The 15,887-nt window shown below is 39.9% G+C and overlaps 2 protein-coding genes across 2 annotated transcripts in view; both read right to left on the reverse strand.

The window, feature by feature from the left end:
* Positions 1-15,887, reverse strand: part of RP1 (RP1 axonemal microtubule associated) — a 307,648-nt gene that overhangs the window by 227,967 nt on the left and 63,794 nt on the right. The window lies entirely within an intron of this gene.
* On the reverse strand, positions 10,336-14,103 carry LOC137156781 (oxygen-regulated protein 1-like). The gene has a single exon (XM_067553822.1). The coding sequence runs from the start codon at positions 14,101-14,103 to the stop codon at positions 10,336-10,338; it is 3,768 nt and encodes a 1,255-aa protein (XP_067409923.1).

Genomic DNA, 15,887 nt, shown 5'->3' on the forward strand with positions numbered 1-15,887 from the left:
CCTCATTTGTAAGCATTAAGTCAACATATCTGTAACATGTGCAAGCCAGGCTATACACGTGTACCTGACATCTCAACTTAATTTCAGTTGATTAAGGCTGGTAAAGCTTTGGCTTCATTAAATAATCCCCTTAATTCTTACAGTGGATTAATATGGTAATTGGACTCATGCTATTTGACAACTGCAGTGCTATCAAAGTTAAAGGAAAGGTGTTTAAGAATAAAGTTAATTGATAAGATTGCATTGGCTTCTTTTGACTTACTCATAAAAGTAATAGAAAACATGTCTAAGAATTGGGAATTGAAAATTGATAAATTATAGCAAACTATTCATTCATGAAGAGAACGTGTTCTGTATTCTCAAACTGAATATAACATTTCTGGGAAGTTAGTAATTGCTCATTAGCTGTTGATTATAATACTTACGGTTTACAGAACCATCATACCCATCAGCAGATTGTACCTCCAATTTATCATAATGGGGGTAGAAGTGAACATGATTTGGAGTGGTTTCCTTTCTAGTACCCTGTTTTCAGTCACTCAAAACTTTTCAAGCTAACATTTTCCAAGCTTTTCCTGAATCCACAGTTCTTTGCAAAGTTTGAGCAAAAGCTCTTCAGCCATTTTTCAGAAAAAAGGAAGAGAAAATAGACAACAATCTTTTTAATACCCAAGCATTTCAGTTATAAAGCCGTTACCAAAAAGCCACCTTCTGGAACACACAAACACTGGAAAATTTCACCTGTAAATTTGAAGAAAGTTAAAAATAACCAAAACCGAAATATTAGGTTGGAAACCATTGTGCAACCAACCATAACCAAATGATTGCTACTGTCCCCACTATATTATCAATTGATTATTAAATTATTATTAAAACACATTTACTTAAAATATTCTCAATGCTTCCATCCCCCAAACCTATTCCTCTCCCCTGACCACACCTCTGCTGATCCTTATAACCTGTTTAAGTTCCTGCAGCCCTAGAAATGGAGAAACATAAGAAATGCCACACCAGTTTTCCAGCTAGTCTAGAATCCAGTCCCAGCATGTGGCCAGTATCAGATGCTTTAGGGGGAAGGTTCAAGAAACTCTTCAATGGACAATTATGGAATAAGCTGCCCAACCAGTTAGTGGATGTCTTATGCCCTGAAGCACAAGTGTTTATATCCTTTATTTTTTTATTCTTAATCATATAAGTAATACTTTTTTGAATCCTCCTAAGCTGTTGGTATTGATATTGGGTATTTTCACCACACATCTCTGGGCCATTCCTATTTCTGCAATTTCTTTTCTAAGAGAGAGAGTGACCAGAACTGAATATGGTGTGCTGGATGGGGGTGTAGCATCAATTTATATACAGACATTACAACATTGTTTTCTATCCCATCCTTCATGTATTTTATTTGCTATTTGTTTGCCATTTCACATGGAGTAGAATGTCCACTGTGCCATCCACAATGACTCTTCAGTTCCTTGTCAGTTATTTTACAAAATCAAGAAATATAAATGAGTAGATCAAATTATTCCTAGCAGTCTGCAGCAACTTAGAATCATAGAACCATGGGGTTCAAAAGGACCACCAGAGTCATCTAATCTAACCCCCTGCCAAGATTCAGGATTGTTGTGTCTAAAACATCCATGACAGATGACATCTAACCTCTTTTTGAAAAACCCCCAGTGAAGGAGCTTTCACAACTTCCATAAGCAATTTGTTCCATTGTCCTACTGTTCTTACAGTTAGGAAGTTTTTCCTGAGATTTAATCTAAATCTGCTATGCCGTAGTTTGTACCCATGGCCCCATGTCCTGCTCTCTGTGGCAAGAGAGAACAATTCTTCTCCATCTTTTTTTATGGCAGCCTTTCAAGCATTTGAAGACTGCTACCAGGTCCTCCCTTAATTGCCTCTTTTCCAAACCAGTTCCTTCAGCCTTTGCTTGCATGGCTTGCATTCCATTTCTTTCATTATCTTTGTTGCTCACCTTTGGATCCTTTCCAGTTTCTCTAAATCCTTTCTATACAGTGGTGACCAAAACTGGCCTCCAGATGAGGCCTAACCAGCACTGAGTAGAGCGATTTTGCAAAAGCATTGCTTTGTTGACTCCTGTTGAGAGTTGTGATCCACCACAACTCCCAGATCCTTCTCAGCAGTACTGCTGCCAAGCCAGTTATTCCCCATTCTGTATGTGTGCATTTGGTTTTTTCTTCCCTCAGCATAGCAACTTACATTTGTCTTTCTTGAATTTTATTTTGATGTCTATAGCCTAGCTCTCCAATATATCAAGATCCTTTTGAATTTTAGCTTTATCCTCCAAAGTGTTTGCAGTCCCCCCTAGCTTTATGTCATCTGCAAATTTGATCAGTATGCTGTCTATTCCTACATCCAGGTCATTAATAAAGATGACAAATAACACTGGAGCAGAACAGATCCCTATGGAATCCCACTTGAAACCTCCTTCCGATCTGAAATCATTCTATTAATAGTTATTCTTTGTTTGCGTCTGTTTAACCAATTACATATTCACTTAATGGTAGTTGTACCAAGCCCACATTTTTCCAGCTTACTTAATCGAATGTCTTGGAGGATTGTGTCAAAAGCCTTATTAAAGTTCAGCTAAATTATGTTCACCACATTCCCCCTATCCACCAAACCATATACCTTGTCAAAGAAAGAAATTAAGCTGATTTGGCATGATTTGTTCTTAGTAAATCCAGACTGACTGTAGGTGATCATCCCTTCAGCCTTGAGGTATTTGCAAATTGAATGTTTTATACATTTTTCTAGTAGCTTCCAAGGTATTGAGATCACATTGACTGGTCTATAGTTCCCTGGGTCCTCCTTTTCCCCCTTTTTAAAGATAGGCACTACATTAGCCCTTCTCCAGTCTTCTTGGACCTCTCCTGTCATCCATGAGTTTACAAATATTATTGCCAGAATTCTTCAGCTAATTCCTTCAGCACCCTGGAGTGAATAGCATCAGGCCCTCCTAACTTGAATTTATTCAAATTAGTCAGAAGATCTGACATGTTCTTTACTTCTCCCTTTCCCTTTATTGCCTATGATGACTTCATTAGTCATCCAGTCATATGTTATTTTTTGTGTGAAGACTGAAGCAAAGTAGGCATTGAGTAGCTCTGTCTTCTTACCATCTTCCATTACCAGCTCACCTTCTCCATTGACCAGTGGATCCACATCATCCCTGATCTTTCTTTTTTGGAGGACATATTTGTAGAATCATTTCTTGTTGTCTCTAACATTTCTTGTCAGTTGTAAACTCATTCCTTGTATTGGCTTTCCTGATTTTGTCCCTTCACACTCATGGTATTCCCATGTATACTTCCTTGATGACATGCCCTTCCTTCTATTTCCTGTATGTATCCCTTTTGGTTTTTAGATAGCTAAAAAGCTCCTTGTGCAGCCACATTGGTCTCCTATGGCTCTTGTTATCTTGCCTCTGCATCAGAATAGCTTGATGTTGAGCTTCTAGGACATCTTTTAAGAACTGCCAGCCCAACTGACTCCTTTTCTTCCTAATTGGCCTCTCCATGGGACCTTGCCTACTATTTCTCTGAGTTGGATGAAATCTGCCTTTTTTAAATCCAGTGCCCTTGTTTTGTTGTTCTGATGTCCTCCTTTCCTTAGGATCTTGAATTCTATCAGATCACAATCACTTCCTCCCAAGTTCCCGACCATCTTTGTGTTGACGACTGAGGGTATGTACACACTGACAGCAGCAAATCCACTGCCATCAAAACAATCTGTCCAGATTGATTGAGTGGCAGTGAAGACCTGCTCAATCAATCTGGAAGTCAATTTAATTAAACCACCTCCTCCAAAGGCGTAGCACTGCGTCGACAGGAACACATTTCCCGCCAGCGCAGTGTAGTGGAGACGGCGCGCAGAACAGGATTTAGTAAGTCGATGTGAGTTATGCACTACTCTACTCTACTCCTGTCAACTGCCACCGAATTTCCCAGTAAGTGCGTACTAAACCTAATTCATCCCTATTTTTGTCAAGATTGAATTTAATATGTAATTGTGCTGCCCACTTGCCTCACTTCATTAGGTCCCTTCTGGAACACCTCAGAGTCTTCTCCAGTCTTAATTAATACATATAATTTCATTTTCTGTGCAAACATAGCCACCTTGCTATTTACCTCTTTTCTAAATCATTACTCAATAGATGATATACGGTCCTAGTATGGATCCTTGGAACATCTCACTGTTAGTCTTTGACCATGCTCCAACTTGTCCATTTATTCTCTTTCTTTAGGTAAAATCCTCTCCCACTGTATTCAGTGCGGCCAGGATTTCGCCCTTTGTTTTCGGTCTCTTTGCCAGTTTCTAATCCATGACAATATTTTTACCTCTCACCCCATGACTATTGAGGCCTTGCTTACACTAGAAAGTGTTGTCAACACAAGTTACAGCGGTGATCAAAAAGCGCAGTAATTACAGCACTTGTGCCGGTCCACACAGCATTCACTGTGTCACCGAAGCGCATCCACAGTTAGTGATCTAACATTGACAGTGAGAGCAGTGCGCTGTGGGCAGCTATCCCACTGTGCAACTCACCACCTTGTGCTGCTAGGAGTTGTGGGAAGGCAGATAGGATCGCAGTGCATTATGGGTGCGGGCTCAACGTATCATGATGCAGTGCTTTCTGCTCCTTTATTCCATGGGTTTCTGCTTGTGTTTCGCGGCATTTTTCAACAGCCCTAGTTTCCTGAGTGCCCACCATCTCTGTCTGAAAGGGTGGATCCTACACTGCTCTCCACTGTTGTGGTCAGTGTTCTGAACACATCACAGCTGGTCATGCAGTATATCATGAGCTCCCAATCAGAACTGGAATCCAAGGCACCTGACCTGCTGTGTGCCATGCAAACGAACAACACTGGATTACTGTTTGCATTCATGGACCACCTGCACAAGATGCGCCACCAATTTTGGGCGCATGAAATAAGCACTGAGTGGTGGGATTGCATCATTTTGCATGGGCTCATATGATGAGCAGTGACGGCAGAACTTTCAAATGCACAAAGTGACCTCTGTGGAAATCTGTGTGGTGCTTGCCCCTGCCCTGCAGCGCAAGGACACCAGAATGAGAGCTGCCCTCTTGGTGGAGAAATGCATGGCAATAGTTGTGTGGAAACTGGCGACTCCAGACTGCTACCAGTCAATCGTTAATCAGTTTGGAGTCAGGAAATCCACCGTTGGAACTGTGTTATCGCAAGTATGCAGAGCCATTAATCGCATTCTGCTACAAAGGACAGTGATTCTTGGAAATGTGCGTGAAATAGTGGATGGCTTCACAGCAATGGGATTCCCTAAGTGTTGCGGGGTGATAGATGGGATGCATATCCCAATTTTGGCCCTGGACCATCTTGCAACCAAGTACATCAGTAGAAAGGGGTACTTCTGTATGGTACTGCAGGAGCTTGTGGATCACTGTGAGTATCTCACTGACATCAATGCAGATTGGTCAGGGAAGGTGCATGACGCATGCATCTTCAGGAACACTGGCCTGTACAGAAAGCTGCAAGCAGGGACTTTCTTTCCAGACCAAAAGATTCCAATGGGGGATGCTGAAATCGGTTTGCTTCTCCATGACTTTTATCATGACCTGTTATCACTCACTCCTGGTTTTCCCTTCTCTCCTGCCTATCAATTTTCTGATTTTTGGACACAGTGTGTTGCCATGCCTTTTTGTCTTTTTTTTTCTGCCTCAGAGAACTGAAGGACTTCTTGAAATATCTCTTCTTTGCTTTTCCGTGGTCTTTTTCTTATCTGTTGCAGGTGCTCGGCAGGTGTAGGGGGGTAGGTGTAGGTTCCCCCCCCCAAGGGCACCTCTGTAGAGGTACAATAAACAATGAAAAGAAGAAATATTGTGATTGTGATAACAGCACTGATGCATTACTCTAAAATAAACCTCTTTCTCACTGTCCCTTGGCAAGCGCACAGCTCCATGATCAAGCAGGACATAGTGAGTTGTGCCTGGAGAATGCAGGGGGTGTCAAACTGGAGAGAAGGTTTTGGGTGGGTGGCTGTCTGGGGTATTGATGCAGTTAGATAGGAACCAAATTTGAAATTGAGCCACTATTTTCTACAGGCGGGGGCCATAGAAGCCAATATCTCACTCCTGAGAGTAAACAGGGATGCTAGAGTGAATCTCCTCCATGTGAGCAGCTTCAAATCAGCTGCCTCTGATGCCCACCTGTGTGCCACTTTGGTCCCAGCACAAGTGATTGCTGAATGGCGCAGGAAAGTTGCCTGCTATGAGGGAAGAAACAAAGTAGTTCTGCCAAGGAAACTGTGGCAGAGGATTGGCGAGTACCTCAAGGAAAGTTTTCTTGAGATCTCAGGATGATTCCCGTGAACTCTCGGTGTGCATTAATATACTTCTCTGCCACACTGCCTAATTGAACAGGGGAATGGGAAGCACATACAGCTACTCTTGTGTATGTCTAACCCTTCAACCAGCTGTATGTTGCAGCAAAGCAAAGGACAGCTGTACCTCATGTAACCAAGCAGCAACAGCTCAAAAAAATCACTTACCCAAGCTCCCCTCTCCTGCATCGTGCACACCAGAGCTGTAGGACTCAAACCATCCAGGGTCGAGAAGAGATCCTGATTCTCCACGTCAAAAAATGATTCAGTCCCCTGCTCTGCGTTGTTCTCCAACTTGACTTTCTCGTCCATGACTTCTTCGTCAGGATTCAGTCTGATGTCGATTGCCCCCGGGCCCGTGAAGGTATCCACAGGGTCTCTTGGTGGTGGAGGTGGGGTGGCCACTGAGGATGGCTTCCAGCTCCTTATAGAAGCAACAGGTCTTTGGCTCTGCACCAGAGTGACAGTTTGACTCCCTAGCCTTTTGGTACCCCTGTTGTAGCACCTTGATTTTTGCACAGCACTGCAGTGTGCCCCTTTCATAGCCCTTCTTCACCATCAACTGAGAAATTTGACCATAGGTGTCATAGTTTCTTCACCTGGAGTGGAGCTAGGACTACACAGCCGCCTCTCCCCAAAGGCCAATGAGATCCAGATGCTCCAGTGTGCTCCAAGTGGGAGAGCGTTTGATGTGTGGAGCCGCCATGGTCAAACTGGGAAGATGAGATGTGAGCTCTCCATGCTGACCAAGCAGGAAGTGGAATTTCAAAAATTCCTGGGGATTTAAAGGAGGGCGGCAGATGGCCTCAGGGCAGTGGAGTTCAAACTGATGGCCAGAGTGGTCAGGATAAATATTGTGGGACACTTCCTGGAGGCTGTTTACCCCGACATAACCAAGCATGATGTCTACACTGACGCCTTGTTGATAAAAGTTCAGTGAAAAAAGCTCTACGTCTCTCGTCGAGGTGGTTTTATTTTGTCAATAAACAGAGAAGTTGGGTCGGCAGGGGGAAGGGGGAGGATTGCTGTGTGTACACCACCACTGTTTTGTCGACGAAAGCTGACTTTGGTCAACAAAACTCTAGTGTAGACAGGCCTATGTTTGCTCAGTAACCTCTTGTGAGCAACTTTGTCAAAAGCTTTTGTAAATTGAGGACTTAGGATAGTAAGTGATGAAGGACTATATGACATTGAAAAAGTTGCTGGATTGCTTAACTGTTCATTTCCAGCCATTCTCACATTCAAGTTTTTTGAAAGTTTTATACATAAATAGACTATTTGCTTTTGAGTATTGGCTGGATTTCACTGAAACACTTTCAAACTCAACATTTTTAACAAAGTTTTTGTTCATGAATTAAGATGTAAACGGCTGAAAAACAACATCGAGAGTCTCCATTGTGCAGTTCCAAAAGGCTTTTGAGGAACCCTATAGAATATGGGAATTGGCAATGGAATTAGGAGAACAGGACAAAATAATTTGCAAGCTAGTTCGTTATGCAGTGTCTTGAATTCTTTTTGTAAATACATTAGCCAATAGCACAATGTTCTTTCCAGTTTTTTTAATACTGATTTATTTTACAGAATACAAAGAAACTCAGAGACAAATATCGCTTCAAAACAATAGAAAAATATCAGATATTTAGAGAGAGATATAGCTGCCACTGGACTTTCAGAGAATATCCACAGGCCAAATTCTTTTACTGCAACTCCTGTTCAGTAAGACCTTATTCCACAAATATCACTGATTTCAGTGGGACTGGTCCTAGAGAAAGGTACTGTTCAACATGAGTCAGGGTATTAGAATCCAGCCTCAGGATACCAATATTCACTATAGTTATTATGTACATTAAATTAATGTTACGTGAAAAAACAAAAACAAAAAACCCAGTTTTACACTGGCATCCACGAAATTTCTAAGAATAGAATTCAACATCCTGAAATACATCACATTATACTCCTATGCATCTATTAGTTAATCATATTTACAAAATAAAAATGAGCATGGATCACATTTATAGGACAGATTATTAGTGAAATAATAATAAAATGAATGGCAATTATACAGAAGAATACACAGTGTTTTTTGCTAGGATTAACTGCATTAATATATTTTAGCATAGTCTAGTACTGGACCAGATTTATCTTTGGTAAAGATTGATGTAGGGCCATAGATTCAGAATCAGAACAAGAATCCAATTTGCAGTGGCAAAAAGGCCCAGATCCACCAAGGAACTTAAGCATTGAAATGCTGAGCACAAAAGCCTGGTTTGTGTGTCTAGGCTCACTAGAATGCAATCCACAAAAGTCAGCATGCTAGGCAGGGAGCTGCAGAAGCTAGCCAAATGGAGATGCTGACAACCCTTCTCCTCTCTCTGAGATAGGCACTTAAGTTGGAGCTGCAAAGAGGCACCTATCTTTGCTCAGCAATCCATGAATCAGATTCAGTCTCCAGGAGTAAGGCACCTAACTCATTTAGTTCAGTGGCTAACGTACTCATCTGGAGACCCAGTTTTGACCAAGGGGGTCTCCATCTGTTAGAAGAGTGCGCTAGCTACTGAGCTATGGGATATTCTGATGTTAGGCTCCTTCAGTCTCTCCTGTTCAAGCTGTTCCACTTTGGATAAATAATGAAAGAGTGATTGGAAAAGGGAAATGCCGAGAATGGGAACCATAGCCATTGGACTATGGAGTCATTCTCTCTCTATCTCTCTTTCTGGCCCAAAGTCTGTTTCACTGTGGACAAATACTTAAACAATCACGCCTACTGGATCAGGCCCTGTGTGCATGGTAGGCATTTGGGAATTGCTCTGGGTCTTAGGCGGGAGATAGGCATCTGGATGTCGAGCGAGGCAGCAGTGCACGTCTCCCAGGCAGAAGCTTGGGTGCCTACAGTGTTCAGCAGGAGTTTTGTGATCACAACAGAGCCGAAACTGGGACATAGGCACCTACACTAGAGACGTAGGCTCCTAAGTACCTTTGTGGAGCGGGACCAAAGTGACTGCACCTTCACTTACTATGTGCAGAGGGCTGTAAGGAGCTAGGATAGCCTCAGAAGAGGGCAGGGCTGCCTGAGAAGAAGATGTGACCAGGACAGCCAGGAAGCCCTCTAAGCAGCATCTTCCCTCAAAAGTGCTTGCTGGTGAAGCCCTGTGGAACTCCATCAAAGCTGTTCCCCTTTGTAATACCCTGGTGGATAACAGAGGCAGAAATATTGCTTTGTTTCCACAGAGGCAAATCTCACCTAAGATATGGGGGTCTTAGATGAGGCAGAAAGGTTTATTTTACTCACTCTGGTGCCAGCTCTTCTGAATTTGGCCTTTAACAGGCATAAATGGCTGGCCTTTCAGTTTTAATCTTGGTTTAAAAACCCACACACAATTACCAGGACAATTGTTTGTTACTTTTCATTGTAATACAACAACATTTGAACAGTATTTTTCTACTTTTCATGCAAATTAACCACTGTATTATATTTTGCAAGTTAGACAAAACATTTAATCTGCAAGATCATTCCAGCTTTTCTCTAAAAAAGGTTATGAAGTACAAGAAGTTTATCTGGGAGCTTGGGTGGATACCATGAATTATAAAACCCTTCATTCTAACAGGGTCTAGTTGATTTTCCTCAGAGAAGACATTTGTAATGTTATAGACTATCATTAAGCAAAAGATACAATAGCATTAATGAGGAAAACTGATTTAAAAAAAAAAAAAAAAAAGATGACAGTGTCATAAGAGATTAGTTTCTGATTCTGCACTGTTTCCTACCAAAAAAAGATCTAGGCAGTTACCTGTATTTCTGCAATACTGTAAAAGTGTAATCATTCTGGGCCTGTGCGCCACATTCAATGGGATTTTTGAGTGGATCATGGCCTGCAAGGGTGAATTATGTGATGATTTTTTTTTAACAGATATTTTGACCAATGTAAAGTTATAGATGTCTCAATATATTTCTTATGTGCCTTTCTCTTCATTGCTGCTCTCATTGTACATTTCACAATAGAGAGTTTCTTCTTCTGTAGCAAAGGTATTTTCATTTTCCAAATTTTCAGAAGCATTACATTCAGTGTCATTTAAGATAATGTCACACTTGTGAAATGTTTCAGAATGGCAGCCTTCTGCTAGATCTGTCAACAAGGGAGCAGATTTTTCTTCAAGAATTTGAATTAGGCTTACTCTCGAGTTTTGGCATATTTTTTGCTTTGTGTCAGGTAGCTTCTTATTGGTACTTACTGCTATATCATTGAGTACTTGTTTGGATGTATTATTTTCATGATTGCTGATCTCCTGTGCATTTGCATTCATATCTTCCATAGCACATAACATTTTTAAATTGCTTTTTTCTCCTACAGCTGAGGATACGAGTATCTCAAAGCTATTTTTATTAATGAAATCTAAGGTATTACTGGCATAAAATCTATTAAAAATATTATTGGCAATCTTATTAATACAATTGGTCTTCAGAGTCACATTATTATTTTCATCTATTATTAAATCTTTGCCTGTCCATAGCAAATGTTGACTTTTTTTGGTCAATAAATGTAGGCCCAATTGGTTCTCAATGTCACATGCTTTTCGGTAGGCATATCCTCTGTCTTCCTCATTAACTGGTTTTATGATGGCCATCAGTATTGGACAATGTTGTCCACATATAGCATGAAGCTTATCCAGAGAATCTTGTTCCTCAAGAGCTCCCCTGTTGGCATTACGGTCAATAGTTGGTTGGGCTTGTATAGGTTCATCATTTAAAGGCTCTTCCAGAGGATGCACCTTATTATCAGGTAATCTAAATTCCACAGATGTAAAGGCTGGATAATTGGTATTAGCCTCTGTACAAAGGTTCGTGGAAGTGGTGCATATGGTAAATGAATTGTTGTTTTCTTTCTTTATTGCTTGAAGAGAAGGGGTATCATTACTGAGGCTAGGTTTGCTTTTCATACTCAAATCATCAGGAAAAGGCTCTGAATCACTATTATGAGGCATAATGAAGTAGTTGCATCCACTTTCAGAGGGTTTAGCCCTGTCTTCTGAAGAAGATATTTCATTGTGTGGTGGATACAGATTCAGATTCCCAAAGTGGGAGTATGGAACATCATCGCTATTGTTGTCAAACGTTGTGTCTGCTGAAGTTGTGTCCAAATTACCATACATTCCAGTCTTTTCAGGTGGTGATCTTCTCACCAAATGATTTTCTTTAAGAAGCCACTTGCCTTTATCAATCAATATTCCTTCATCTTCATCAGCATGTACACTAGAATGACAATATTGCTTTGTACATCGCACTGAGCAGTTATTATTGTAATATGCCTTCTCTCCATTAAGACTGAGTTGTGGTGCTGGTAAAGAAAAATTCTCTCTTCTCCATGAATTGTCGTCTTCATTTATTTCTTCCAGACGTTCATGTGATATAAGTGAAGGGCTTGACATTTTCTCAACAAACCCAGAATTATGTTCCTGACAAAGGGAAGTGGTTTTTTTCATAATTGTACACTGGGATTCTTCTGCATCCTTTTGAACAACTTTAGACATATACGGAGGTCCAGTATGAAAGGCAGGCTTAAAGGAACCTTCTGCTTTACCATAAAGTTGTTCAATAGTTCTTCTAACATAACCAGTATTATACAGTTTTTCATGCATTGCTTCCTCCCCACTTTCGTTGGTGAAGTCACTGGATGCCCTAAAATTACAATCACTGTCATCAGTATCTGGTCTATAATCTGACCAGTCAGAAGTAGCAGGGCTTTTAAAGCATTTTTTGAATTCAAAAGAAGGATTTGAATGTGTTACATGTTCCAGTTCTTTTACTATTAATTTTACTTGCAATTTCTGTTCTACTCCAGTTGTGTCCAATTCTGTCATTTGCTTAGACTCATAACAAAAAGATAATGGTGATGGTGTAGATAATCTCTCAGAGGTTTCTTCACAAGTCCCATTTTGTTTCTTTTCTTCCTCTACAGAGTCTTCCTCATAGTCACATTCTGTAGAGGTTTCAGCAGCTAATTTATGATGCTCATTTGGCTTTTCTGTGCCATCTTGCTCTCCTGCATTTTTATTGTTGGCAAAATGCATAACATCTTCGACTTCAGAAATTTCTAGATCTAAAATATGATCTTTATCATTAGAAGTTATACTATGAACAGTTGAGTTAGGCTCTTCTGAACTCCCTGATTCTTCATTATTGAATGATGTATCTGTGGTTTTATCTTGCAATTCTTGTAATGAACTATTAGTCTCTTCTTCATTTCCTTCAGACAGTTCTACATTTGAAGTAAGACAACAATTATTTGAATTAGCAGTAGGGTATGTTTTGTCTGACAGTGTTTTGTGCACACTCAAGTCATTTAGATCTGAAGTCTCTACTGATGCATTGGGGTCTCTCTGTACATCAGAGCTTTCAAATTCTTCACTCAGTTCTTGTACATCAGCATTTTCCTCAGAATTTATACTGTCCTTTGGAATGCAGATCTTATTTGGGTTTTCACTGTCATGAAAATTTGGAACATTCTGAATTTCAGCCATGGAAGGATTTTCATGACAATGTGCCGAGTTCTGCTTTTCTATTCTCCTCCCAGAGTGTAATAAATTATTTGATGTTGATTCTTGCAAATTTGAGACAGCATCCTTCAAGTCATCAGCGTCTTCTGAGACTGCAATTTGTTTTAGAAATTGTAACAGTGTAAATATTTCAGAACAGCTACAGGTAGTTTTTAGAATATCATCTTTGCATATGCCATTCAGACTCTCTTTTAGATTCAGTACAAGTAGCCAAGCTAAGAGGAGATTGGGAGGAGAACCAAATAATGAAGGAGAAGAAAAATCTGTAAGACCACATGATTTTTCTATACATCCAATATTAGCCTTTTGAATGCTAAGCATAGTTGATTGTAGCTGGTGTAGCAACATACTAGACATGCAATCCTTTTGAGCATCAGTTTCAGTCTTGTTGAAAATTTTGGAATCAATTTGAACAGCAACCTCAGCTCTTTTACTTTGATTTGGTCTTATAGCTTGAGTATCAATTTCTGATTGCAATTTATTTTTATCATTTGCATGCATTTCATTAAACACTTGTAGCTTAGTGTCATGTTGGAAATCTGACTGTAGTAAATATTTGGCCTCTTTCATTATACTGGTATCAGCATTGGTCAAAGAGCCAATTTGTCTTCCACATAACCATTTGGCTGATTCTTCAATAGCTCCCATTTCACTGAAAGGTTCCATTGGCTTTTTGACTAGAGGATTCTCAGTCAGATTGGTTTTTCCAGTTATGTGCACTTCATTTGCTATAAGCCTAGTTTCTTTATCTGACAGAGTGTTGGTATTTTCCATAGAAGAATGGCAAATTTTACTATTTGCTACATTCCCTTCCTTTTTATTTATGGAAGCTAATTTGTTTGGAGGCAAAACAGCATTTGGAAATGTGTTTTGCAGCCAGTTTTGGACATAGTTTTCAAGTGAATACTCAGCAATCTCATCTGGAAAACCCTCTTGTTTCAGAGCATCCAGTGTATTAGCTCCATCTGACATATTTATTTTATTTTCAGTTGTACTTGGATTCTTCTTCTTTTGTTTTTTCCCTTTCTTTGAAGATTTGTGTGAACTGTCTGAAATAACATTCACCTGTTCTCGTTCTATACTATTACCATTTGCCACTTCTGACAATGGCTTTGATGCCACTAAGGAATTTTGTGTCCATTTTATAGAATTAATGTCATGACACATGCTTTCTTTTTCAGTACCTGGTGTATTTTGTCTGTGTTCAGTTTCACTTTTTAAATCAGTTTTTTCCACTATCAAGCCATCTTCACATTTTGCAGATAGTGGCAAACTAATTCTTTTGGCTGATCTGGATTTTACGTTGGTCAGTTGTCTATTAGCTTTTGTTTTCTTACTAAATGATAATTCATTTTGTTGGAGTTCCACAGAAACCTGGGGATAATGCTCATTTTCAGGACATAAGTTTTTGTTTGAACTGATAGATCCATCACAGTTTCTGACAGGAAATGCCATTGCTCTTTTCTGACATGTTTCAGAATAAGTATCTCTAATTTGTGTTGTGGATTCATGCATGCTTTCGCTTGTGAGGCACATCTCATAAGACATTTCCTCATTCTTAAATGTTCCTTCCTCTGCAGTCTCCCTATATTGCTGATTTTGGTGTGAATATATATCTTGTTCCAGATAATGAGCTGGTGGTTTTCTCTTTTCTTCTTCTTCTTCTTCTTTTTGCTGTGAGGAGATGCAGGTTGGCTTTCACCAGTGAAATGGATTGTTGTATCACATTCAGTGCTGCGGCTGAATTGTTTCTCACTCTCAGCAGTGGTAGGAGAGGAGCCTGTCGTCAGGTTTATTGTCTCAGGAGTCGCATTAGTACATGTTGATACTGTCATCTTAGTCTGATTGTTTCCAGTGCAGGTTGAGTGAGAAGAGAATAATCCTTGAGAAGAAAGTAATAAATCAGAGGGGTTACATAGTCTGTCTTCACTTTTTGATTGAGACAATTCTGAGTATCTGATGAAAGAACTCAGTGATCTCTTTATTTCTTTAATTCCACAGTGGTCATGAAGAGGATGGATGGTGTCTGCTGAAACTGGCCTTGCTGCGCGGGAAATCATTGAAGAAGGTATGAAGCCACTGATGTTAGCTTTGCAACTTGATAGTAAACTATTATACACACCTTCCTCCACAACTGATTTCTCCAAAATGTTCTGTAACAATCCATCTTCATCAGGCATATCTAATACCTTTTTATTTCTAGTTTCTTTTAAACCATGGCTTTTATGGTTTAATTTAATCAGAGTTTCTTCTTTTTTGTTTTCTAAAGAAAGCTTTAACAAATCATTGCTGCTTATTTCACTAAGCTTTGAATTATTAATACTTGATGTTTTACTGCTGGAATGGGTGACCATGCAATATTCAGATTTGCTTTCCCCCTCTTCTATTTCCTCACTGTAGGAAAATTGTCCTATCATCTTTTCCTGAACCTTTTTGTCAGATATCACAGTGACACTTTCGACTAATGCTTTCTTTTGTCTAACTCTTCTTGGCCCAGGCGTAGGAGGCCTATGAAAATGAGGTTTGACTTTATCCTCTGATACATTGCATACATCCATGTTTGCAGAAGGGTTCTGCCAGACTTTATAATCACAAGTGCTTAAATCAGATTCTGATTCTTTATTTGTCGCTTCCATGTTGATCTGCTGCCGTGAGTCACTCTCATCTTTACTGTAGTTCTCCAAGACGGGAGCCTCTGTGGGTTTTATATATGCTGAAATATTGAAATCAGATGAATGATCTTCTGAACCTACTGTGGAATTGCAAATCTTGATATTTTTATCAGCAGAAATACCAGCTCGAGTGACAGTGGTTGTCCATTTTATGGTTTCTTCCTCTTTTATCCTGAATCGAACTTTCATCTCAACTGTCATGCTGCCATCTTGATTAACATGAACAGACTTCTCAATGTCGTCTTCAGGGTGTACCATCGATACATTTTCACCAGTTTG

This window comes from Emydura macquarii, unplaced genomic scaffold (genome assembly GCF_026122565.2).
Source record: "Emydura macquarii macquarii isolate MOO-44397 ecotype Brisbane River unplaced genomic scaffold, CSIRO-AGI_Emac_v2 contig_1477, whole genome shotgun sequence".
Lineage (NCBI taxonomy): Eukaryota > Metazoa > Chordata > Testudines > Chelidae > Emydura > Emydura macquarii.

Coding starts and splice junctions, on each gene's coding strand:
- LOC137156781 (XM_067553822.1), bottom strand. CDS start 14,103: ATGTGTCATGACATTAATTCTATAAAATGGACACAAAATTCCTTAGTG.